The sequence below is a fragment of the Balaenoptera borealis genome, assembly GCF_965194805.1.
Source record: "Balaenoptera borealis genome assembly, chromosome: 17".
NCBI classification, from domain to species: Eukaryota; Metazoa; Chordata; class Mammalia; order Artiodactyla; family Balaenopteridae; genus Balaenoptera; species Balaenoptera borealis.
In genome coordinates, this window is record NC_138876.1 from 34,798,284 (window position 1) to 34,826,213 (window position 27,930).

Sequence of the window (27,930 nt, forward strand, 5' to 3'; positions counted from 1 at the left end):
ATTTTTAAGGACCCCTAAGACTTCCTTGATACCCAAGAGGATCCTAGGTCTTGGACATATCTCATCAGTGTGTTACTGGTTATCTGATGATCTGGAACTTTTAGACTTTTACTCTGCGGAGAGTTCTCTTTGCCCAGAAACCTCAGACATGTGACAGGCAGAACTAGAGATTTCCATTGGTTTTCACCAACGTAGGACTCTGTCTGCCTGGTCTAGAGGCATCCAACACAACTGCCAGCTCTGGAGGCCGAGGACTTTTATGTGGAGTTACAGACTGTTCAGTGTGGGCTCTAAGATGCACTTTTGAAAAAGGGGTGGCTCTTGCTTATAAATACTTCCTAGGTGGCTACATTTGACCTGTCAATAGAATTGGGGAGGACAGGCCTGCATCTCCACGCATGAATGACTCAGCTGCATAGAAGGGGGTGCTACCGGAGCCACGAGCCACCTTTTCCCTGTGCACCCAGCCAGCTTCACCAGGGGAGAACACCCTTCTCTAGCTCCTTTGGCTTGAGGGAATCTCAATCTGCCTCTCCACCCCATAGCACTTACAGCCATCTACTACATATATATATTCGTTTATACAGTGTTTCTGTATTTAAAATTTTATTTATTTTTCTGGCTGCGTTGGGTCTTCATTGCTGCGCGTGGGCTTTCTCTAGTTGCGGCGAGCGGGGGCTACTCTTCGTTGTGGTGCGCAGGCTTCTCATTGCGGTGGCCTCTCTTGTTGTGGAGCACGGGCTCTAGGCGTGTGGGCTTCAGTAGGTGCAACACACGTGCTCAGTAGTTGTGGCACATGGGCCCTAGAGCATGTGGGCTTCAGTAGTTGTGGAGCGTGGGCTCAGCAGTTGTGGCTCGCGGACTCTAGAGCACAGGCTCAGTAGTTGCAGAGCACAGGCTTAGTTGCTCCGCAGCATGTGGGATCTTCCTGGACCAGGGATCGAACCTGTGTCCCCTGCATTGGCAGGCGGATTCTCAACCACTGCGCCACCAGGGAAGTCCCTATACAGTGTTTCTATGTGCTACTTTAAACACCTTGTATAGGAACTCATTTAATCCTCGAAACAGCCCTACATCTCATTTTATCAGTATCTTCATAATAATATCGCACATTATTATTACTCTCATTTCAGAAACGATGAACCTGGGGTACAGAGAGGCTGAGTAACTTGCCCAGGGTCACACTACTCTGAAGTGTCAGAGCTAGGATTTGAACCCTGACTGTGTGGGATCAACCATCATACACACTACTTCTTGCCTGATGGCTTACTATTGCCTAAGCTTCTTTCCTTTAGTTGTTGTGAGCTGTGACTTGGAATGGTTATTCTTCTTTTTTTTTTTCTTTTTATATGTTTACTAATGCTTAGTTTCAGTCTTTTTTAATTTTATTTTATTTATTTATTTATTTATTTATGGCTGTGTTGGGTCTTCGTTTCTGTGCGAGGGCTTTCTCTAGTTGCGGCAAATGGGGGCCACTCTTCATCGTAGTGTGCGGGCCTCTCACTATCGCGGCCTCTCTTGTCGTGGAGCACAGGCTCCAGATGCACAGGCTCAGTAATTGTGGCTCACGGGCCCAGTTGCTCCGCGGCATGTGGGATCTTCCCAGACCAGGGCTCGAACCCGTGTCCCCTGCATTGGCAGGCAGATTCTCAGCCACTGCGCCACCAGGGAAGCCCTGGTTATTCTTCTTGTAATAACTTTTCATGTGTGGACGTCTCCCTAAGTGGACTTAAGTTGCTCAAAGGCTTAAGTTGGCTCTGCCACTCTGTGGAGCTCAGGAAACCCCACATCTGTAAATGACGGCGATGACATCTGACCTGCCAAGTTCACAGGGATATTGTGAGGCTCAAGTGAAGCAATGCATGTGAAATACATGCCACCCATAGCACTTGGCATGGTGGTACATACACAGTGGATGCTCAATTCAGTCAACAAATATATATGCTCAAACACCTGGGGATACACAGAAGCCCGCAAGAGACAAAGCCCCTGTTCTCATGAACTCTACATTCTACTGGGGAAGAGAGAAACAAAAAAGCAGAGTTAACTCAGGGATTGTTTGGGTGGAAGTGAAGGTGACATGTAACCCCACTGTGATCCAGCGAGACCACAGCTACAGAACACTTGTAGAACTAGCCAGATGTCACAGACAGGAAAGGAAGACACCAAGGAAAAAGGCGTAATGAATCAGTTCAGAATTGGTCTAGGTCAGTGGTTCTCACACCTGGCTGATCTCAGAATACCCTGAGGAACTGTTAAAAATACAGATTCCTGCTGCTCCGCCGCCCTCCCCCACCTCCAGCAGAACGGGAATCTGGGGTTGAGGACTGGGAATATGCATTCAAAACAGCTGCTAAAGGGGCTTCCCTGGTGGCGCAGTGGTTGAGAGTCTGCCTGCCAATGCAGGGGACACGGGTTCGAGCCCTGGTCTGGGAAGATCCCACATGCCGCGGAGCAACTAGGCCCGTGAGCCACAATTACTGAGCCTGCGCGTCTGGAGCCTGTGCTCCGCAACAAGAGAGGCCGCGATAGTGAGAGGCCCGCGCACCGCGATGAAGAGTGGCCCCCACTTGCCACAACTAGAGAAAGCCCTCGCACAGAAACAAAGACCCAACACAGCCATAAATAAATAAATAAATAAATAAATAAATAAATAAATAAATAAATAATTTTTTTAAAAAAACAGCTGCTAAAGTAATTTTCAGCTTCACCACCATCCTAGGTAAGTCAGTTTCAGTAATATGATCTTAAAGGCCAGATTAAAGGTATGAAATTTGTCCAAAGGGCTTCTGTAGCTCATAAATCAATCTTCCAGTCATTTTAGGATCATTTTAAAAAATCCTAGCGCATTTGAAGAGAGATAGGCAATACTTTTTGTTGTGTTCATTTCTGGTTTTGTTTTCCCTTTATGGGGGGGGGCAGCTTCAGTAACAACAAACTCCATGCCAATGACAAATCCTGAGAACAGAAGAGATTACCAAACCCTTCAGCCAAGTGTTTCTCAGAGGGTGGTCCTCCATGCCCTGCTCTGAATTGCCTAACAATGCCAACCACATTGGTAACATTCTTGTGCTTTTTAAAAAAAATTTCAGGTGAACAAATAAATAATTTTTTTACATATCATATAAATTCCCCACTTAAACCATTTAAAGTGTACAATTCAGTAGCATTTAGTACATTCACAATGTTCTGCAAACGTCAGGACTATGTAGTTCCAGAACAATTCATCACCCCAAAAGGAAACTCACTAAGTAGACTTTTCTCGTTCACCTTTCACCCAACTCCTGGCAACAACTAACCTGCTTTCTGTCTTAATGGATTTGCCTGTTCTTGATATTTCCTATAAATTGTATGATTATACAATGTAACCTTACGTGTCTGGCTAGCAATTCCACTCCTCAGTATACACCCCAAAGAATTGAAAACAAGTATTCAAACAAACACCTGTACCTGGATGTTCATTGCAGCACTATTCACAATAGCCAAAAGGTGGGGGAAAAAATCCAAATGTCCATCAACTGGTGAATGGAAAAACGAAATGTGGTATATCCATACAATGGAATATTATTCAGCCGTAGAAAAGAATGAAGTACTGATTTATACTACAACATAGATGAACCTCAAAAACATTATGCAAAGTGAAAGAAATCATCCACAAAAGACAACATAGTGTATGATTCCCCTTATAGTCACTGCCCTACACACTTTAACATATTACTCCATAGCCCAATATGCTGTTTCAATGTAGCAGTTTTCCAGACCAACAAAAATTCTAGAATGTCCCTTGGCAGTTCTGTTGTCTTCATCACCACAAAAACCCTGGATCTTCTACAACATAGTTGTACAGGGGAGTCGGGTATCATATTCAATGTAGAGTCATATTCAGATGGATAATACATGAATAAAACATAAAATAACTTCCTGAGCCCAGGTTGGGTAATGCTAGACTAAACAGGGGATGAGAAAGGAGGAAGGGATTTCAGAATCTTACTTAAATCATTTTATAGCTCTGCAATTCATATTTTTTTCTTAACCAAAAGAGGTCATATTTTATTTTGGATTATACTATCGCAGCTGGCAAGACACTTCCTAATCGTTTTTGTTCTGTATCTATATGGAAGTTAAACGTATCTAATTTGGTTTCACACAAAGAGACAAATGGAAACTCACAGTTTAAACTTTCTCTGTGGCGTCTTACTCTGATTAGCCTTAAACCGACAGGGAATTGGCAGTTTTTCAAAGTTTCCTTCTCCTTAAGATGCCAATAATAAGCCAGACAGGGTGGAAATCAGTGTCCCCGTAAATCTCTGCTTTTTCTTTTTCCTTGAGAAAGCTCATTCCAGGGCCATCTCGAAGGCTGCACTTTAATAAATGGATTTCAGCTCAGGAGACTACATGCCGGTTTCTTGGAGGCTGAAGGGGGTTCATTGCTTACCGCTTCCATCAGGCCCCTCACGGTGGGGGATTTCAACATCAAGGCGTCAAACACGTCGTCCGTCTCCTTCCTCACGTACAAAAGCACTGAAAGAGAAGGGGCGGGAAGCCGTGACTGTGGAGGCCACGCAGCTGCCCCAGGAGACTGCTTCCCACCAGTGGCTGTTACAGATGAACATTCTGTAACTTCTTCCTGTAACCCCCAACAGAAAAACGTAATTTCCAGCAGGCTGACCCTAAGGAAACCCCAAACCATGTTCTATTGGGTTAGCCAAAAAGTTCGAACGACCCGAACGAACTTTTTGGCCAGCCCAATATTTAAATGCGTGCCGCTTCCATTGGATTTACAGACCTCTTCTCGGAAAAATCATTGTCTTTGAAATAGTGTGGTTGCTCCTCCTGCTGCAGGAGTCCCGGGAATGGGTTACAGGGGGCCTGGCAGCGGGTTGATGGGCTGCAGCGCCACCGTCTCCTGCTGGGCTTCCTGACAGGCACAGCCGCGTGCTGGGCTTACGGCTCACCCCCAGGGCTTGCCCAGAGAGGCAGCTCTCATTAACTGTGTATCTGTGGATAACAATCACTCCGCTAACGATAGCAGTAACCATTATCAGCATCCCAGAGCTTGTACAGACAAAGGCAACCAGCCACGGCAGCTCCCGGTGACTTTGAGAGAGCCACCCTGAGAAGTGGCTACAAAGGCAAAACAAATAATGGCACTGGTGATAATTACAGTCATTCCCTGTCCTGCAGAACTTTTAACAAACAATGGGCACCGTCACTGACCCTGACTCCTCGCGCTCCTCAAAGCCCAGCTCAGCGTAGGAGCTCCAGGCGAGGGGCTCAGGAACTCCACTGTCCTTTTCCAAAGAAAAGCCACTCCTGGGAGAACGAGTTCTCTATTGCTGGAAGCTTGCAGTGCCCTCATGTGTCCCTATGACTGAGATGTTTCAAAGGCCGTAACTTTGCATTTTGTCACAGCAATTCCTGATGGCAATTTTTGTGCAGACTTCACAACCTCAAAATATCTGAAAAAACACAAGCTTTGGACCAGCCAGCATGTACTAAATATGGATGTAAGCCACTATTACTTTGGCCTGTGTGATCCTTGATTTCCATATAACATTGCCCTCGTTCTAAAGGATGAGATATAAAAGGCATGCGGGAATGGAACTCAAAACGCGCTCGGATATTTTGACGGTGAGCCTGTGAAGTCGGAAAACCCTTTATAGGTTCAAATATTACTACTGTAATTAACACTACTCAGGTATTTACACTCTTTGAATTCTGAAATGCTCATTACTCATTCACAATTATGATAATATTCCTTAACTAGATCCAGGCCTAAAAATAAAATAATTATATTAGTGAAGATGGAGTGCTTACTATGTACTGGGCACTTGAGTTTACTGTTTTACATGCATTAACTCATCAAGCCTCCCTCTGTGACGTGGGTACTCTTGTCACCCCATTTTACGAGTGAGGACTCCAAGGTGCAGAGGACCTTCCCAAGGTCACATGACTCGATGTGGCTGAGGGGGGCTACACGGGGATGCTCTTGACCATTATGCAAATCCCATTTCAACAGATAGGAAAAAAAAAATTCTCAGTAACAAAAACCTCAAGGCTGTGCAGATGGTGGACGTACGGTAACCTGACTCATTAAAAGTCCAGTGCTGTAAGCGGAAGGTCTCTGGAAGCTCCTGGTGTTGGCTACAGCAGGATGTGGGGAGAAAGGCCACCACCCCGCCTCTCCCTTTACTCCCAGGAGGGACAATGAGTCAGCACAGCATCGAGATGCTGAGCAAGACACTGACAAGTCCGTGCTTCGTTTCTTATCCTCTTGGTGAAGTGGAATAAGATCCCTGACTGAGAGAAAATGAGAAAGTTGTGATGTCACAGAAAACAGGTTCCCTTACTTGTACCGTGATTAATCGTTTGCGTCTATTGAAGGATTCTCAGCTGCTGGTGCTTAGGAGAGGGTATTGTCAAACACAGCACGAGTTTCTTTTTAACCTTATATCTCGCCGCTGGATGAGTCAGTATATTCACTACATTTCCCTCAAGGTAAAGGAAAGAATCAGTGCCCAGGAAGAATAAATGTTTGCTTAGGGTGTTTAAAAAGATAAGGTTTAAAGCAAAGGAGGAGACTGTGGACTTCCTGTGTCAATAGAAGCACCCCCAGGCCAGCACGGAACCACAGGGACATGGGCCGGGCCGGGGGCTCTTCTCAGTGCAACGCCCCCACCACCATTCCTAATTGGAGCAACACCGGGGAGGGCCTCAGCGGGAACGGTACCTCGCTTCATCCCTTCTTCCTTCATCTGCTTAGAAGGTGCTGGACCAAACTCCTCTTCCATGGGCCTGAACATCCGTTTCACAAGGACACTGCTGCTAGAAAAGATGAGGGGAAAGTGTTAATTAAGGAAGGCACGCAGGGTGCCAACAAAAAGGTGTATGGATGTGCCAGTCCCTATCTTTTCTCTTTGTTTACGCCATCCCTTCCTTATCACAACTGGATCCACGCACCAACCTCCTGCCTCCCCCTCACAGGTCCCAAGTCTGCATGTGGGGCAGAACATACTTGCCAATATCGTTCATGCATGGCCCTGAGACATCCTCCTTGCTGCTGAACATGGATCCACCGAGGTGAGACCTCTGGGTTTTACCCATTCCGTTCTGCACCTAACCCCCCTTCCTGCTCAGAAGACCAGGGCTGGGGATGCGGGCCTGAGCCCTGTGTTTGTGTGGTCTGCAAGTTACACAGCCCATCCCACCTAGCTAGGGCCTGGGTGTCCTGCACTTTCTCGCCAGCCCCGAGGGCACAGCGTGACCTCTGGAAATGGCACGGGCCTGCCTCGCTGGTTCTAAGTTATGAGGCTGCCCTCGGTTCCTGCTGTTCCACAACTCCATCAGCTTGGAGCAGAGGAGACTGAAGTGGCCGAGGTTCCCTAGACCCGGCCCTTCCTTCCTCGTGGGAGAGGGTTTCGGTCCCCCTTCCTGAGGGCCCACGGGTCCCCAGCTGGCCAGTTCTGGTGGCTGTGCGTTTCCTCCCAAAGTCTCTGTCTTTCTGGGCACTCTAGGGAAGGGAGGGCTGTTCCAGAGGAAGGAAATTAGAAGAACAGATTGTCACTGAAGAGAAGTCATTGCCGCTGAGTGTCCCCTCAAACTCATATGCTGAAACCCTAACCCCCAGGAGGATGGTATTCAGAGGTCCGGGCACTGAGAGGTAATTAGGCCCTGAGGGTGGAGCCTCCATGATGGGAGTGTCTTTGTAAGAAAGGGACACCCTCTCTCTTTCTGCCATGTGAGGACACAGCAAGAGGATGGTGATCTGCAGGCCGGAAAAGGGTCCTCATCAGACACCGACCATACCGGCACCCTGATCTCAGACTTCCAGCCTCCAGAACTTTGAAAAATACATTTCTGTTATTTAAGCCACCCAGTTTATGGTATTTTGTTATAGCAACCCAAACTGACTAAAACACTGAGAAAATGCCCCTGCATGGAGTCTTACGGTCCTTTAAGCCCTCAAGAGAGCAGGTGTAGGTTTTTAGAAAACTTTAATCTCTCTGGGGATTCCTGGAACCAGGCACATGAAGCAATGCCAGATAGGGAGTTCAGCATAATTGTTAAGACATGAGATCTGGGTCCAGACTACGTTGGTTTAAACCCCTGCTTTGCAGACTCACAGACATAGAAAACAAACTTATGGTTACCAAAGGGGAAAGGGGGGGAGGGATAAATTAGGAGCTTGGGATTGAAATATACGCACTACTCTATATAATATAGATAACCAAAAAGAACCTACTGTATAGCACAAAGAACTATACTCAATATCTTATTGTAATAACCCATAACCTATAATGGAAAAGAATCTGAAAAATTATATGTATAACTGAATCACTTTGCTGTATACCTGAAACTAACACAACACAGTAAACCAACTATATTTCAATTAAAAATAAACCCCTGCTTTGCAATCTACTAGCTACAGAAACATGGACAAATTCTTCAACTGCCCTGAGCCTCAGTCTCCTTGTCTTTAGAAGGAGGCTGTTGAGAGAATTAAATGAATTCAACATAATGTAAATTCAAACTCACAAAGTTGCCTGATACGTTGTAAGTACTGTAGAAGTGTTAGTTAGAGATGATGATGGTCATGATGATCATGATAATTAAAGGTGGAGAGATTTGAGGAAGAGAGATACGGGGAAGAGTACATAAGGCAGACAATTTGAAAGAGCTCAAAGTTTCCATTTACTATCAGATAGCAAACAGTCCAAACTACCACTTTGGCCCAATTTAAGGGCTAAAGTTGGAAAAGCTTCCTGCATCAGAGACTGACGTTATATCAATCCCAAGCTTCCAAGATAATATAAAACCCTGCTCCAAAGCCAAATCCCTGTTGGCCTCATTGTCATTAAGAAGTTCTTTTTATCAATTCTCAAGTGGAGCTAATGGTGGGGTCCAGTGGTAGAAAGAACACATGGTATAAAACTGTGGACAGTCCAAAAAGTACTTCTATTAATTCTAATAGTTTAAAGTATTAAACCACCAAGTCTTTAAATTACCATCTTCTACTCCAGGTGGTCCAAAATTATGTTTATGAGCCCTTAATGAGACCACGTTTAACAAAGCACTTTTCATCTCCTTGGTCAATTAAGTCTCATGAACACCCTGTGAGCCAGCAGGTCAAGGGCCAATCTTATCCCTATTTCGGTGACGACCAAACTAAGGCTCAGGGTGTTCTGTGTCTTATGTAGGGCAACGCAGCTAAAAAAGTGAAACAGGCTGTTGAGAGAACCCAGCTCTGAGGAACAACCTCATGATAAAGTACTCGATAAATCTGAGATGATGATGAGTGAGGGTATGAGAAACGATATTCAGAGTCAGCATTCTATTTTATTCCATAGTAAGTCAAACTATGGAAATAGCCAGAAGAAAAACTCAAACTCAAGTCCCAGCTGAAGGTGGTAATAAGTTTTTAGAGCGCTGTTCCCTCTATCTTTCCCTCACTTTTCTTTAAAACCATAAAAGCGGGTCATATTATTCTGTCATGTCTTGGAGCTGGACTGACCACGACCCTGGGAGCCAAAGATTAAAAAAATCTATTGACATTGCTGTCAATGACCAGTAGGTTAATAATGGGTAAGTAGCCTGAAACATCACCAGACACTCTTTCATGCTGTGTTAGGGTTCCTAAACTAGGGATTTTCTTTCTCTCGTCAAGAAAGATTTATTTACATTTTTCCAGGTCTGTTGACTTTTGACAGCACCCCATTCTGAGCATGACAAACTTTGCCATTAAAATAACATCTTGGATAAACCACATTTCTCTTGGGAGTTCAGAAATGTTTTTTCACACTTTCAAATCTATAAACCCAGTAGGAGTCAATAAGCTTGTGTGGTCTGAATTCAATGGTTTCATTTCTTTTCAAAGCAAGGCGAGAAAAGAAGGGCAGCAATGACTGCCCAATTGATAGAAAGAGTAAGGATTTCAGGTCTCCTGATGTCCTGTTCAATTACACTGGCTTGTACCACAAAAGGACAAGAACAAGGAGAAGGTGCTTTCTCTGACATCAATCTCCGTCCCGTGGGCACAACGTGTTAACATGTGGAAGGACTCCAGGTCCAGCAACATATGAAATCATTGCTTTGTGAGGTCAATCTCAGGGAAAGCAAGTCCCTGAGGTGTAAACAAAGGATGGCTAAGTTTCATCAGAAGAAAAACTGGGAAGGTGTTTGGATCTGAAGCCTGTCTCTGGACATACTTGGCAATGTTGAGCCCTACCTGTCAGGCTGAACCACTCTAGGCATCAGTACCTAGGTGACGAGGTATCAAAATAAAGCACGGAAAGGAGTTGCAGGCACCATGGAGACATAGTTTGTCTAGTTCACAACTCTGCTTATGGCCTCTGTAGGCTGATGACCACGTCTACCCTAAATAAATTAACGTCCCTACCCTTTGTTAGCCTCAGAAAAGAGGAGGTGCTCTTATGTTCAAGCCCTCACAAAGTCTTTCACATTATGGAGTAGAATCTCAATTAGTTTATTTTCAACAATAAATCACTCTGGGGAAGAACCTATCATCCCCAAGTGACTTTAGTCAATGCTAGTTCAGGGTCTTGATAGAATTCATCTGACACACTCAGTAAACACAAACCAAAATCAACAAACAAACCCCACATATGTTTAGTAACAATTATGGTAGTTAAGAGCTTACAATTGAAAGTAGTAAATAACTAGGTCAGTAGGCCCCAGAAGGATCATTTTAAGAGGAAATACAGATATTTCTGTTTCTGGCTAAGATGTTGTGTCTTGTGGCAAACCAAGCAATGTTCCAGCCAAGAACAATGTAAGTAACTGTAAACATATATATATATATATATTTAATCTTATTGAAGGTATTGGACACTACTGTTGAGTCAGCCAGAGCCTGAGAGCTGAGATCTCAGAGGAGAAAACTGCGAGAGGCGAGCTGATAGTCAGTGGGCCACTTTCCTCTTGAAGCATTTGCCATTTTTCAGCTGGGAGTAGAGGATGGTGATCTCAGCAGAGGCACATACTTAAGAGCAAAGAAGTCTGCACAGCTTTTGGCAATCTTATGGTGTTAGAGAAACAGAAATTGGTGTTTAGGGCTGCAAAGGTATTCAGGACTAATAGGAAAACTTCCAGAGAGTAGAGAAGCACAGAGAAGTAAGCCAGACACTGCAGTATTCCTTCCCAGGTATTTACCAAGTTTTTAAGCTGCACAGGATAAGAGAGTAAGAAGTTAAGCAGAAAGCCCTTGAAACTCATAGAGGAGGCTTGGGTAGTCTCCCCATGCTAAGGAGACAAAAATTGAACTTCAAGCTCCATGAAGGAAAAAGACCCATAGAAAGTCCCTCAAAGGTACAATCTAGGAGTTAGGATGAATTAGAGGTCATCTGAGGTTAAAATAAACTGCAACCCAGCTTTGGGTCAGTTCTGTCCCTGACTCAGTTATGGTGATCTGTTAACTCAGGCTAGATACCAGAGGATAGGGAAAACCTTCATAAGGAAAAATATGGTCATCCAGGGCCTCCATAATTTTTATGTATATTGTTCATCATTCAATGATTATCAAATATTAAATAGGACCAAGGGAAAAACATACAACAGAAACAGACCCAGATAACATACTTATAGCACAGTTATTATTATGTTCATGAAAATAAATGACAAGACATTTAGAACTGAAATTTATTAAAATAAACCAATTAAGTGGAAGTCCTAGAACTAAAAAGTGCAGTAATTGAAATTAATAACTCAATAGATGGGTTTAGTATATTGGACCTAGCAGAAGAGAGGATTTGAGAGTTAGGTCAATAGAAAATATCCAGGCTGGAGCATGGTGAGTAAAGAAGATGGACATTTTAGAAAAGAACATAAAAAACACAGGGACAGAATAAAAAATTCTAATACACATTTAGAGTCTCAAAGGAGTGGGGAGAGAACAGGGAAGAGCACTATTTGAAGAGATAACAGCCAAGAATGTTCCAAAACTGATCAAAGACATCAACCCACAGATTCAATGAGTGGTATAAAATACCAAGCAGGGGGAAAAAGAAAGTACAAAGAAAACCCACACATAGAAACATCATAAAAAATTTGAAAACCTGAGAGAAAGAGAAAAATTTTAAAGCAGTCTTTTCCAAATGAAAGAAAAAAGAAAGGGAGGAAGGAAGGAAGGATGGAAGGAAAGAAGGAAGGGAAGAAAGAAAAGATTACATTTTAAATAGCAACAATAAGACAGCTGACTTCTCAACAAAAAATGATGGAAACCAAAACTGAAAGAAAGTAACTGCCAACCTGGAATTTGATACCTAACAGAAATACCCTAGAAAAATGATTACAAAATAAAAACATTTACAACAAATAAACAAATATGAGAGAATTCTTTGCCAAAAGTTCCACAACAAAAGAATTATTAAACAGAATTCTTCTGGCAATAGGAAAAGGATCCCATGTATAACTGAATCACTTTGCTATACACCAGGAACTAACACAACATTGTAAATCAACTATACTTCAATTAAAAAAAAAAAAAAAATAGGAAAAGGATCCCAAAGAGAAACAGAGAAATAAAGGAAGGAATGAAGAGCAACAGAGAGGGCAAATGTAGGTTAAATTTATAAAAGGAGGCAAAGCTTAGTTCTAAGAGTCTTTAGTTCATATCTTCTAATTTGCAAAATGGCTAACTAGTATACAAGAAAGAATAACTGGTACTAATATAAGAAATTGATAAAAATCTGCTACTCTGAGGGATGGTAAACATGATTTTCATTTCCTTAAATATTTTCTAAAAATCTTCCTTGTATATCTGATGCAGATTTCAGTATTATTGGGTAGATTTTTTAACTGCAATATCTAACAGTAAAAATAAAAATACATCAATTGAAAAGGGGGTGGGCCTGGAAACTCCCCATTGGTCCAGTGGTTAAAACTCTGCGCTTTCACTGCCGTGGGCCTGGGTTCGATCCCTGGTCAGGGAACTAAGATCCCACATGCTGAGCAGTGTGACCAAAAAAAAAAAAAAAAAAAGAAAGAAAAGAAAAGGGGGTGGGCTTCTTCCAACTACATGTGAATCAATAATTATCTTGAAATAAAAGGTTTGATTAAAAACAGACACGAGGATGCCCAAATTTGCCAAGAATCCCTGTGCCCCAAATGCAGTGCAGAGGCCACAGAGCTGCTAGACTTGAGGGGACCTCACTATAGGCTGGAATGGGGGGCACCTCTGTGGGGACCAGTGTGGACAGAGGATCAAGGCAAGAATGGTTTTCCAGGAACTAGAGGTCAGATAGAGATGGATACCAGATCCCCAGAAATAATAGAAATAGAATTTCTCATCATGCATGATATTTGCATATCAATTTAAATACTATTTCAGGGAGCGTAAGACCCTTCCCTCTTCCCCATAAGAGCCATTCATGAATCCCTGGTTAAGGGCTCAGCTCTACAGAAAATTCTTTTTGTCTGGTTTTTCTTTCCATTTTTCTTCATCTTCCTCTCTTCCATTTCTCAATAAAGTATCATTTATTTAGGGCCTGAAAAGGAACCTTGGCAATAATAATAGCTCTGTTTTTTTGAAAGCATCTTCCGTGTGTCAGGTCATTTTACGTATTAATGCTTCTAATAATTCTAGCAGGTAGGTATTAATATTTGCTATTTTTAGATGAGGGAACTGAGGCCCCAAAAGGTTGTTATCTTAAGTTACACAGCTTGTAAGACCAATGCAAGACTCAAATCATGGCTGACTGGCTCTAGAGCAGTGGTTCTCAAACATTGCCGTGCATTAGAATCACCTGGGGACTTTAAAAAGGTCTCCATGCCTGAGCTGCACCCATCTGCCAATGAAATCAAAATCCCTGGAGACGGTCCCTGTATGTGAGTATTTTTCTTAACTCCCCAGCTTGATTCTGATATGCAGCGAGAGACCTGCTGCTCAGAGATGGTGTCCAAAAGCCTCTGTATCTGTTGTAGCCCCTGCCTAGGAAACAAGCCTGCATGGGGTCTGTGATCCCCAAATTCAGCACCAGAAGTCACCCCAAATACTTATCACTAGACAGGAGCAAACAGGTGTTCCTCTTCTTGTTTAGTTTAGGTACTTAGCTGATGATGGCTCCCCATCCCACCTCATCTGAATCTTCTCTAGTTTCTCTCTTTAATTGCGCTCAGGTTTGCTGGCACTTCAGGCCAAAAAGCTCTCCTCCTCATGAACAAGTCCGTGTCCGGCCACCACTCTGGCTTTGGAGTAGTTGGGAGGGGGCCCTGGTGCACCTGGGCAGGCTGTGCCCCCAGCTGGTGGCTGCGTGAACGACGCTCTGCAACACTCAGTTAGATGCTTTAATACTCACTGATTTATGCCTGGCAGGGAGAGGGAAGAACTGGCCAGACAGTCCTGATCTGAGGAAGGCTAAGCGAATGCCCGTGAAGGTGGTTCTCCCCAGGGCTCGGTGAACTGACCCCCTCCGCCAGGTACACTCGCCTAGGCTTGTCACAACCTGGGTCCGAAAATCCAAACGGTGTGCCTTTGTCAAGGCCAGAGAGCCATCACGATGAGGGCCTGTCTCTGGATGATTCCTTGGCAGCCACTGATCAAGAATGACGAGGGTTAGGTGATAGGGCGTGACGGCTAAAGGCAGGCGATGGGAGTGCAGCTAGACCCAGGTTCAAATCCTGCCTCTATCACGCACCAGCTGTGCGGCTTAGAACAAGTTTCCTGATCTTTTGAAGTTTCAGTTTCCTCATTATAAAGTGGAAGTAAGTATAGCATCTTCCCCGTGGAAATTTTGGAAGAATCCAATAAAATAATCCATATAAAGCACTTAAGACAGTGCCTAGCCAAGGTATCCAGTGAATGTTGATTACCACTTTTACATGTAACAATAGCCAAGTACCTACTATGTGTTAACACTGGGCTCCAAGGCCGTCGGTATTACTCAATCGAACTCTAATTAGAAGATGGTTAAGAGTAAGAGCCTTGGGCCTCAGGCCTCATGATTCTGCAATAAAAGAGGGGAATTGTTACAGAGAGGCCAGACCAAAAGAGGTAAAAGCAGGTCAATTAGTCACCTAAATGTCGCCGACTTGCAAGGAAGGACAGTTAGGCTGAGGCAGATTCACAAGCGCACATGCAGGAGCATTTACGTCCCAGGCGTTTCTTATTCATAACACTCAATTTTCTCGCAAGAGATCTTACAGACCGTCTTATACAAAATCCTCATTTTACGATGGAGGACCCCGAAGCCCAGAGGTCAGGGAGGCGGCCCCAGGGAGGCACTCACACTGGGCAGCGGCAGCCCGCGAGTATCTAATTATGTATTTAGAAAATGTGGAACTCAGAATTTAGAGGTCAGATCCCGGACAAGGCTCTGTTCCTAACCAACTAGGGAATTATTAGGCTCTTTTGAGATTGTCTGTCCTTGAGAGGGTGGCACACTTTTTCTGTAAAGTAAATATTTAGGCTTTCCAGGCTAGATGGATGGTCTCTGCTGCAACTACAGCAGCGTCTCTGTACTCAGCTCTGCTGTGGTAGCACCAAGACAGCCAGAGACAAGACCCAAAGGCATTAATGCGGCTGTATTCCAATTAAGCTTCATTTATGGGCACTTGAATCTCATAATTTTCAAGTGTCATGCAATATTCTTCTTCTTTGGGATTTTTTCAACCATTTAAAAATGTTTGCAGACAGTACAAAAGGTACTGGGCCTTGATTTGGCCCTTAGGCTATAGTTTGCTGAGCTCTGCTCTAGGAAATGAGCTCAAGAATATCTGCTCCACTTACTTCACTTTGAAATGTTTTACAAGTAAATATGTTAATTGCATAGGGAAGAATAGGGAAGCCCTGGTTTGACTATAGTTTGAAAAACCAGTGATCTAGAGAGTTTAGTTATACACATGTAATTAATGCAAACCAAGACTTTAGCTGTATATAAGTAATGTTATGTAGATGAAAAATGAACATAGTTCTAGATTGCTTTAAGAGAAAAAGAGCATCCAGGTCATAAGAAGAAATTATCCCAATATAATCTCCAACTCATGTGGTTCAGAACATGTGTATTTCTGAGAGCCAGCTTTAAGGAGACTATTAACAAATCTGGTGGTACCCCCTGGAGGGGGAATTAAGACGTTGAGAGGTCAAACGATGTTTGAATGAGGAGGAAAGGTTGAGACTTAGCCAGAGAGCAGAAATAGAGCTAATGGGTCAAAAGAAGATAGACGTCAGTTCAACAGACAAACTTCCTGGAGCTGGAACTGTCCAACAGTATCATGAGCTATCTCATACAGTGAGAATATTCAGAATATTCCCATCACTGGGAACATTCAAATAGAAGCTGGCTGACCACCTATCAAGGATGCAGTATATTGTGCTACATGGCCTAGAAGACAGGGTCAGCTAAATGACCTTGAAGATTCCTTTCTGGCTCTAAAATTCTAGGAGTCTATACAATGAGTTAATGAATAGAAAAGCACTATGCAGAGACTTGATGTGCAAGACACTGGGAGTCTTCAGTGCCCCTATGTGAACCCTGTCCTCCCTACAGTCCTAAGACAGTGACAAGGTTCTCAGCCTGCCCAGCTCCCATCCAAACCAGTCTCACCACTAGCCCACGCAGCTCACTCCCCAGAGTGAGGGCTTCAGGAGGCACGTGGTGGGGGCTCAGGTAGCACTAAATGTAGGACAGGCTGTGTCCTCGGCTCCTGCCTCAAGCTCAGCTTGATCTTGTGTTGGGGCCAAAGATTTCAGTAATTGGATTATCAGTGAAAGGGTGGAATCCAAGAGATGTATCACTTCAAAACAACAGCTAGTTCTTCAAAGGCAGATCATAGGAAGGAGAGAGGGGTAAAGAGAAACCTAGAAGGAGAATGGTATTCCCCAGCCTTCGTCCAGACAGTCCCCAGAGTCAAGCCTTTCCTAGCTCTGAGTCTGGAGGCTGAGCAGACATTCTCACTCCCTGCCCCATTACCCTGTGCTTGGAAACCCATTTCTACTGACATGAACTGACTTTGGGTGCTTAAGTGAAAAGACCGAGTGTCTTACCCTTCTCGTTCATCATCCGTGTTGTAATACACCTGTGGAACAAAACAATAGGCTTACTGTAGGTTGGACACAAGAAATGGAAATATATTACATGATGCACAGACTTTCCTAAGGCATTACACTGTCTCAAAAAAGACAAAAGACAAATCTGTTTAATGACGCTGCACATGTGTGCCTGAGGAAATACAAATTTAACCTCTTCACAGTCTCCCTAGGGTTAATTCTTAGATTTTAATGAACTAAAATTGGAAATCAGATTACCTATAGCCCTGAGCCAAATCTTGCTTTTGACATTAAGGAAATATTTTAGCAAAATCTAAAAATCATGGTTTACAAAGGCCTTGGAGCAGGGCCTGTGAGTAACCAATCCCGTCCAGTCCACAGGAGAGCCGACTCCAGACAGAGTGCTTTGGAGAAGGGAGGGGAACAAGAAGTCCCCACGGCAGTAACCCCAGGCCTCTGTTTTTTCCCCAAAGGGACCTGGGTTACCCTGGCATCCCACGACCACAAAAATCTAGGAGTCAACTACCCTCAGGCCAGGAAAGGTCATTTAGCTCTAGGAGGTGTTCTGGCCAGAAGGAAAAGAGACTTCTTTCGGTGGTCAGCATGGCAGCAGGCAGAATCAGATTTAAAGACATTATGAAGCATCCTTATTACTTTATGCAACTCTGGAAATCCAGAGCGGATCTGTTATGTATGTTAAGTCCTCTTCATCCAATTATTTATGACAATTAACTGTGGGCCTTTTGTGAGCTTTAACTATGTGCTGCAGGACCATTTCCGTTTGGGTGAAGAATGATACTCAAATTAGTATTCAACATTCACACATGAACTTCAGAAGTCACCTCTGGTTCTGGTCCATTTCTTCACTGTCCCTGCTGCAGCCACCTGGGAGAGAAACAGCTGTGTCTAGACTGACACTCTCCGTGGAAACTCTCTCAAAGGCTCGTGGCAGTTCCTGGGAAGCTGCCAAACCCAAACTTAGTTACATAACAAAGCTGGTTACCAGGAACTCTTTGGGAATGAGTCATTCTAGTCATCAGCTCTGATTTCCACAGGGAACTTTTTCCTCTTAAACTTTTTAATGTCTGTGGTTGTATTGTATACTTTGTTTCTTCTTAAGCAGAGAACAATGAAGGTAAGACATTTCCTCCCCACACCCCAAGTTTCAGTGTGGCATCAGAGCCCTGGGATGTGCTAGTAATGGGACTGTCTATTTAGATGCATAGAGAGTGACCCACATAAGCAAGGGAGCCTGAGCCATAGCACTGGACACACAACTGGATTCGGGGGGAAAGTTCCTGATGTTGGCTTGTCTTTTGCTGGTTTCTTTAAACGTGGCATAATACATCCACCCTGCTGCACCACCCTGGTAGGGTAATGCACAGCTCTCTGCAAAGGTGACTGGTGACCCAAAGCTGGAAGCAGCCGTCTCTTAAGTGCCCTCCTGGCCCCCTGAGCAGCCTCTGCTGCACCGTCCCTATCACCTCCTTGCACTGTCATTTCTCCTCCTCGCATGTGATGACCCACTGTTTCTTCCTGGTTGGCTGTAGGGCTCATTGCACGAATTTAATTTTTAGACAGTGTTTCTCAAACTTTAGAGTGCATAAAAACTACCTGGAGAACTTCTCATAAATGCAAATTCCCAGAGTCCCCCTTCAGAGATTTTAATTTGAAAGGCCTGGGATGGAACTTGGGAACCTGCATTCTTATCAAGAACGCCTATGATCTGGGGGGTAGAGGGTTTACAAGCCACAAGTGGGGAGATGGTCCTTGAGGGTGTGAGGGAGGAATGATGTCCTGCCTGTGTTCAGGTGCCTTGAGGAAGGCTCATACCTGCCAAGTACATGTTATCCAGTGGGCTGATGCCTCTGCATCCCACAATTTCTCCCAAGCTCCCCTTGTCACTTCTTTTTAAAGGCATTCCCGACAAAAGCCACAGTGCGTAGCAGGACTTTAGTGTGAGGAGAGGGAAACTGAAGATCTCCACAGTGCCTGCACGTTGGGTTCATGCCCTCATAGGAGGTTTTGATAACCGTCTGGTGAACGTACCAGCCCACAAGTGGATCAGTGAGATAATGAGGGAGCAGGGGACACGTGGGCTGAGCGTGAAAATCCTGCTCCCCAGGCCACGTCTTTGGTGCCTTCAGCATGGCTCGGAGTGCTCACCGACCACGAAAGCTAAACAGCTGCTTGCTCCGCAGTTGTGCAGGGCTGCCACGTGGCTGATTTTACCAGGCTCACGCCTGCAGTGGTTACCACGGGCCTTCCTCCCCTACCCACCCCTGCTCCCTTATGGTAAAACTGGCCCAGCTTTTGATCTGCCACAGCTAGCTCTCATTTTGCCTGTCAAAGTCAGCCAAGCCCTGTCCCATGCCCACGTCTCACACCACGGCACTGCCCTCTTCCCTCCTGCCTCTGGACCCATCTCCCAAGGCTCCCAGCTTTTCTAAGAAAAGGCAGCCTTTAAAGTTCCAGCCAGCTACACAGTAGGCGCTCCCTTCCTTCAGCCAAGCAAGTTGATCAACCACAGGACATTCACGCATTGTTCTAGAGCACAAAAGAGTGTGTTCCTTTGTTGCCTGGAGCCCAGACAAGCTCCCTAACTGAGCCCCTTAACTCTGACGCCAAGGCCACAGGGGAAGCCTGAGGCTCTTCAAGAACAGCCCCAGACAGCAGGACTTAACTTCGCAATGCCCCAGGGGACGCTGATTGGGTTGCTTTGCAAATTGGTGCAACCAACCAACGGTAAAGGCTACACTTTCCTTCTGATTCAGCCACAGGCTAGGAGTCCAGCTCAGGACACGGAGGGAGCAAGTGAGGCCAGAGGACTGACAGTCACGAGCAGTCAGACTTGGTCACTTTTCCTCTTAGGATTCATTTACAGCTTTGTGTATTTCAGAGAAATCTTGCCAAGAGAACAGGTCAGGCTGTCAGTTTTGACACCGGGCTGAAGCCAGAATCACAACACTAAACAATAAGAGCAATTTAACTCAATTTTCCCCTCTCTCCTGGAAGGTGTGAACACCTAGCTTCAAAAAATCCCATGTATTCACAAAGACTGTAAATACACAAATCACCATCATGTTCTTGGGAATTAAAAAATACGAATAAAAATAGGTGCTGGCTCTCATAGCTTAATAAATCATAATATTCTTCCTTTCTTCTTTGTGTCCTTTTCCTATCAAACAAGTAAGACAAGATGGGAATGCTAAATTTCAGTGGAATGCACTCCAAGAAAAAACTATGGGTATTTTGTTGCCATGTTGTGTCAAAAACAGCAACTTTTAAAAAAAGCCCTGGTTGTACAACTGCTTTGTCTCATACACAAAATATTCTCCAGAAAGAGAAAGTTAAGCCGATAATGATTTCTGCTCCTAGACTAAGGTCAATTCTAATGAGTGTCTGAACACTTAGAATGGAAGAAAAACTGGAATGTGTCATTAGGCACCTATTTCTCAACAGACCTTTCCTCAGAGGACTCTGAGTTTAAAAGAAAACTAATCAATACAAGAGTCACTAAACCCAACTGGTTTGGTGAAAGACAATTCTGGCTAACGCTGGGGAAGTAATTATCTCACACAATTTTAATTCATAACATAAAATAAATAATACTAAAGACAATACAAAAAATCATCCATCTCATAGCCCTACTCATCAAGTATTACAATTTGTCTTGTTCAAATTCAGGTATATATTTGGAATCACAGTATAGACACAAATGGCTATTGTACTTTTTTCCCCACTGAACATTATCATAATGAGTTCCTATGTTGCTACATAGTTTTCATAATTATAATTTTAGTGGCTGCATAACATTTCATCAACTTGAGCTACCATAATGAGTTAATTATTGCATCTTTATATTATAATATTATTTCTATAATTTCACTTATAGATATACCTAGAAGACAGGAACTTTTTTAAAAAGGCTTGTCTACAATCTCATTTTTCTCTTGGTGTGAAATTATTTACCTATTCAATGGAAACTGTTAATTTACTAAGGGAAAAATTGTTGATAGAGTTTTATTTAAAGAATTTTTCCTCTTGGAAGTTATGGGTACAGTTCAATTTCCCACCATTAGATGGCGCTCCATCGCATCAGGTGGATCCCACATGACAAAACTAACAAAACAAAACTTTTCTTACAGGTTATCAGCCTTCTTACTTTCTTCCTCTTTCATTGCTTTGTCAACACTTCGAGATTATCAGCTCACTCTCACCTTCCCCTTAGAAAGTTAGTTTCCTCTCCTGAGACATTCCTTTCTATAAAATTCCATTTTCTGTAGGGAACAGCTGACTTTTTGTTGAATTCATGGGTTTTATTTTTAAGATCAACAGTGCCTGAAGTGATGCTGTCTTAAGGCTCTACCAGCCCAGTGAATGGATGGCAGGCGGATGTTAGCAGGGAGGCCATACCTGTCCTGTCCTCTGCAGGTTTGCAAAGTGAACATCGGGTATGAAGAGGACGGGCTGGGAGTGCAGATCAGGCATTGTCTTGAAGTAGGTGATGTCGCTCTTCTTCTGTAACGGTATCGCCGCCAACTTCCCATCAGAGGCTGGACACGATCACAAAACCCATAAGTGAGAGGGTTGTGAATGACTAAGAACTCTCACCTGTAAGATCTAATCTTAGCTAAAGTTCATGATTGTCTCCTATGAAGCTTCCCAAACGCCATAGATGTGAACACACTTTAAAAGCCTCCCCTCTCCCATCACCAAACCAGCAGAAAGAGTGTGGACTTGGCGTGAGCGCTCCTGAGGGGGAGCTCCGGTCCCCTCTTGCCCTCCTGTCCCTCTCTGTGCCCTAGATTCCTTGTCTGGAGAAGGAGGATGTTGGTCTCCTTGACATTAGAAAATCCCTCCTAGTTCAAACATTGTGATCATGTGATTCTATTTACTTTTAACAGGGAGAGTTCACCCCTTCTCCACTGCTAGGGAAAAGCAAGCCATCCCTTGCATGTCCATATTTTACCTGCAACCCGCTTCTTTTCACCCATTCCCCAGTGGACCTGGCCCGGACAAAGCCTACCCCTTCACAACCACACTCACAGTTGTTGCATTGGGTTTGGGAGGTCTGGCCTTTCCCCTTCTTCCTGTTCTGCTTCCTCTCTTCGTCTCGGATTTTTCTCTCTGCTCCCTGACAGGGAAAAACAAATGCAGACAACGCCAGGCATGTTACCAGAGCAACTGTCTGCACACAAGCCACAGGGATAAAAAACAAAACGTGGGGAGCAGAGCCAGGCAGCCCCGTTTCCATCCTCCGGCGAGGTCAGGCCTCCACTCTGAAGGCTGAGACTGCTCCTTAGTTTACACTACATTGTTGACCTCCAAGGGATCCCACTCTTCCCAGAGTTCCCCTTGTTCCCTCTCGCAGTGAAGCCGGTTAGTAATTTTACTGATTATAATAAAATGTTGTAGGAGGAAGCATCAGCTCGTTAACATCATTCCTGGGCACGGAGGGGGGGCATTAAAGTTGAGTGCGAATTCCCTATAAAATTTTTCCTTTGCTCGTTGGTATGGAACTATAAAAAATCATTACAGTAGGGGAAATGAGGGAGGGCATAAGTAAACTACACAGGATTTAAGATCATTTTGTACATACAAGTATGATTTGGGGTTTTGTCTGAATATGTTCATATGCTCTTGGAGATGGTGCTCATTTGACCGAATAGAAAAGAGGCTGGTCTATTTGCCTCCTTTTTGCTCCTCTGTTCCTTGTATTTTGACTTTTTCATTGGCTTCTCTTGCCAAATCCATCTGACTTAACCAGTTGACCGTCACCTTATGTCTCTTGCCTTCTTGGCCTTCCATGATTCTTTGAATATCTTCTCTTTCTGGTCAGCTTTGCTAACTCATTTTCCTCTTCTCACTCCCCAAATGCAGACATTCCAACACAGATTCCTTTTCTTTTCTCTCTCTCCATTCTTATGACAGAAGAATTCATCTACACCCATATTTCCATGATGCTCTAGACAGGTGACATCCGGATAGACACTCCCAGGCTAGACTTCTCCCCTAGATTTCAGATCTGCATTTACTGGTCCTGCCCTTTGTGGCAGCTATTTAAGGAATAGTAAAGTAAGGACTGGCCAGCAACCTCTACCCCTAGAAACTGCCCCCAAGTTATCACACACAAAAGAGATAGATTTGAGAGTATACAATTTACTCCTTCCGTTAAACACACACACAAATCGATTAAAAAGCAAAGGACAGGGGGACTTCCCTGGTGGCATAGTGGTTAAGAATCTGCCTGCCAACGCAGGGGACACGGGTTCAAGCCCTGGTCTGGGAAGATCCCACATGCTGCGGAGCAACTAAGCCCGTGTGCCACAACTACTGAGCCTGCGCTCTAGAGCCCGCGAGACACAACTACTGAGCCCACGTGCCACAACTACTGAAGCCCGTGCGCCTAGAGCTTGTGCTCCACAACAAGAGAAGCCAGCGCAATTAGAAGCCCACGCACCACAATGAAGAGTAGCCCCCACTTGCCGCTACTAGAGAAAGCCTGCGCGCAGCACTGCAGGTCCAACACAGCCAAAATTAAAAATAAATAAATAAATTTATTTTAAAAAAAGGCAAAGGACAAATTGGTGAAAATACTTGCAATAAAATATCATATAAAGTGTTAAATCATTAATATATAAATAATGATTCAAATGAAAAAAACAACTAACATACCAATAAAGAAATAGACAAGAGCCATGAAATAGGCAATTCACAGAAAAGGACACACAAATGGTTTGAATTAAAACATTGAAATATAGAGTTTGCTTATCAAATTGGCTTTTTAAAAAAAGCTGATTCCCAATTCTGGCCAAAGTAAGGCCGTGACACAACAGGGGTGTATGGTCAATCAAGGTATCCATCATGGCTTTAGAGCTAATTCTTGAAGAATGAGTGATTACAGCTAATCCTGATGGGGTACTTCCTCTGTGGCAGGTGAGTTCTAAGAGCTTTACATAGGTAAGATTTGGATAGTTATAATAGTTTAATCAGATATTTTAAATACGCATTTTTATGTCAAAAAACTTCTTACTACCAAAAGGGAGTAATTATTTCACAGTGCTTCAAGTTTTGAATTGTCACTGATGTTTATAAACCATAGAAATTCATAGAAAGAGGGAGAAAAAATATAGAAATATTTCCTTTGGAAGTCTCTTCAAGATATACTAAGGTTTTGTAGAGTTTTTTGTCTAGATAACATATAATATTTTCAGAAAATAAAGTGTTAAATGCACAAACATGACTTTGTTCAAATGGGTGTGAAATATAAGCAAAAGGCCCCTATTATTCATTTTTATTGTGTCCATGTAAGACATTTTTCTCTGTATTTGAAAGTCTGTACAATATGGTATTTAATGTAAGTAGAAATATGGAAATTCATCTATAAAAATTACAACTCACCAAAGACACACCCTAAGGTTTGTCAAGCAATTTTATTTTTAAATTGGTGTTTTATTTTGTACAATTGCTCTGAGAGAAAGGTCTGAAATTAATCTGTTTCAGGACTTATATATGTTCAATGTCAATTTTTAGGAAATAAAGTCACCTGCTTATTATTTTACAGGTATTCTTTGATATGCCAAACCCAAAGGATTAACATAAAACATAGAGTAGCTCTCCATAGAGCCTAGTCCTAGTACCATACCTACGTAAGAAATTTCCTGCCCAGAAGGCTCAGATATCGGCACACCAAAACAATTCTGATAGTATCCAAACTTAGGAGAACCACAGTTCTCATATCTAAAATAAAGCTTTGACTTCACAGTGACCCAGGGCAGCTTTGATACATTCAATTAACATAGAGAAAGCATCCTTGAACATGACCTTCCAAGAATTCCTTTCCTTCCTTTGATTATTGGTGACCCAAAGCTTCTAGAAAATATTCTTTGCACTCTCATTAAAGCGCAAAAAAGTCTAGTTCTTCCAGAATAGCATATTTTCTGCAAACACCAAATTTATCATTTGAAAATAATTTCCCCCACTTATATGTTCACTATGGAGTGTTAAATTTGAAAAAAAAAATATGCCTGAGGATTTCCTGATTATATTGTGATCACTGTTGCCACCTCTTGAGAGGGGACGGCTATCTTTATTTTTTTATTTGACACTTAAATTGTTTCTCTTAAATTTATTTTAAGAATGAGGCCTTCAATAAAATGGACAACCTGGAAGAAATGAACAAATTCTAAGAAATGCACAACCTTCCAACACTGAACCAGGAAGAAATAGAAAATATGAACAGACCAATCACAAGCACTGAAATTGAAACTGTGATTAAAAATCTTCCAACAAACAAAAGCCCAGGACCAGATGGCTTCACAGGCCAATTCTCCCAAACATTTAGAGAAGAGCTAACACCTATCCTTCTCAAACTCTTCCAAAAATATAGCAGAGGCAGGAACACTCCCAAACTCATTCTATGAGGCCACCATCACTCTGATACCAAAACCAGACAAAGATGTCACAAAGAAAGAAAACTACAGGCCAATATCACTGATGAACATAGATGCAAAAATCCTCAACAAAATACTAGCAAACAGAACCCAACAGCACATTAAAAGGATCATACACCATGATCAAGTGGGGTTTATCCCAGGAATGCAAGGATTCTTCAATATACGCAAATCAATCAACGTGATACACCATATTAACAAATTGAAGGAGAAAAACCATATGATCATCTCAATAGATGCAGAGATAGCTTTCGACAAAATTCAACACCCATTTATGATAAAAACTCTCCAGAAAGTAGGCATAGAGGGAACTTTCCTCAACATAATAAAGGCCATATATGACAAAACCACAGCCAACATCATCCTCAATGGTGCAAAACTGAAACCATTTCCACTAAGATCAGGAACAAGACAAGGCTGCCCACTCTCACCACTATTATTCAACATAGTTTTGGAAGTTTTAGCCACAGCAATCAGAGAAGAAAAAGAAATAAAAGGAATCCAAATTGGAAAAGAAGGAGTAAAGCTGTCACTGTTTGCAGATGACATGATAATATACATAGAGAATCCTAAAGATGCTACCAGAAAACTACTAGAGCTAATCAATGAATTTGGTAAAGTAGAAGGATACAAAATTAATGCACAGAAATCTCTTGCATTCCTATACACTAATGATGAAAAATCTGAAAGTGAAATTAAGAAAACACTCCCATGTACCATTGCAACAAAAAGAATAAAATATCTAGGATTAAACCTACCTAAGGAGACAAAAGACCTGTATGCAGAAAATTATAAGACACTGATGAAAGAAATTAAAGATGATACAAATAGATGGAGCAATATACCATGTTCTTGGATTGGAAGAATCAACATTGTGAAAATGACTCTACTACCCAAAGCAATCTACAGATTCATTGCGATCCCTATCAAACTACCAAAGGCATTTTTCACAGAACTAGAACAAAAAATTTCACAATTTGTATGGAAACACAAAAGACCCCGAATAGCCAAAGCAATCTTGAGGAAGAAAAATGGAGCTGGAGGAATCAGGCTCCCTGAGTTCAGATTATACTACAAAGCTACAGTAATCAAGAGAGTATGGTACTGGCACAAAAACAGAAATATAGATCAGTGGAACAGGATAGAAAGCCCAGAGATAAACCCACGCACTATGGTCACGTTATCTTTGATAAAGGAGGCAAGAATATACAGTGGAGAAAAGATAGCCTCTTCGATAAGTGGTGCTGGGAAAACTGGACAGCTCCATGTAAAAGAATGAAACTAGAACGCTCCCTAACACCATACACAAAAGTAAACTCAAAATAGATTAAAGACCTAAATGTAAGGCCAGACATCATCAAACTCTTAGAGGAAAACATAGCCAGAACACCCTATGACATAAATCACAGCAAGATCCTTTTTGACCCACCTCCTAGAGAAATGGAAATAAAAACAAAAATAAACAAATGGGACCTAATGAAACTTAAAAGCTTTTGCACAGCAAAGGAAACCATAAACAAAATGAAAAGACAACCCCCAGAATGGGAGAAAATATTTGCAAATGAAGCAACTGACAAAGGATTAATCTCCAAAACATACAAGCAACTCATGCAGCTCAACGTCAAAAAAACAAACAACCCAATCCAAAAATGGCAGAAGACCTAAAGAGACATTTCTCCAAAGGAGATATACAGATTGCCAACAAACACATGAAAGAATGCTCAACATCATTAATCATTAGAGAAATGCAAATCAAAACTACAATGAGATATCATCTCACACCGGTCAGAATGGCCATCATCAAAAAATCTACAAACAGGGCTTCCCTGGTGGCGCAGTGGTTGAGAATCTGCCTGCCAATACAGGGCACACGGGTTCGAGCCCTGGTCTGGGAAGATCCCACATGCCGCGGAGCAGCTGGGCCCGTGAGCCACAATTACTGAGCCTGCGCGTCTGGAGCCTGTGCTCCGCAACAAGAGAGGCCGCGATAGTGAGAGGCCTGTGCGCCGCGATGAAGAGTGGCCCCCGCTTGCCATAACTAGAGAAAGCCCTCCCACAGAAACGAAGACCCAACACAGCCATAAATAAATAAATAAATAAATAATTTAAAAAAAAATCTACAAACAATAAATGCTGAAGAGGGTGTGGAGAAAAGGGAACCCTCTTGCACTGTTGGTGGGAATGTAAATTGATAAAGCCACTATGGAGAACAGTATGGAGGTTCCTTAAAAAACTAAAAATAGAACTACCATACGACCCAGCCATCCCACTACGGGGCATATACCCTGAGAAAACCATAATTCAAAAAGAGTCATGTACCAAAATGTTCATTGCAGCTCTATTTACAATAGCCAGGACATGGAAGTAACCTAAGTGTCCATCGACAGATGAATGGATAAAGAAGATGTGGCACATATATACAATGGAATATTACTCAGCCATAAAAAGGAATGAAACTGAGTTATTTGTAGT

General features: G+C 42.9%; 1 protein-coding gene across 4 annotated transcripts in view; it reads right to left on the bottom strand.

Moving 5' to 3' along the window:
* GRHL2 (grainyhead like transcription factor 2) overlaps positions 1 to 27,930 on the bottom strand; it is a 141,128-nt gene that overhangs the window by 10,346 nt on the left and 102,852 nt on the right. For 3 of the 4 annotated variants that reach the window (XM_082364331.1, XM_082364328.1, XM_082364330.1), the window contains exons 10-14: positions 22,052 to 22,139; positions 21,419 to 21,558; positions 17,000 to 17,031; positions 6,731 to 6,825; positions 4,436 to 4,521 (exon numbers count right to left, since the gene is read on the bottom strand). In XM_082364331.1, coding sequence (XP_082220457.1) covers positions 4,436 to 4,521; positions 6,731 to 6,825; positions 17,000 to 17,031; positions 21,419 to 21,558; positions 22,052 to 22,139 — 441 coding nt within the window. The remainder of the gene's footprint in view (positions 1 to 4,435; positions 4,522 to 6,730; positions 6,826 to 16,999; positions 17,032 to 21,418; positions 21,559 to 22,051; positions 22,140 to 27,930) is intronic. The other variant, XM_082364329.1, reaches the window with a different exon arrangement.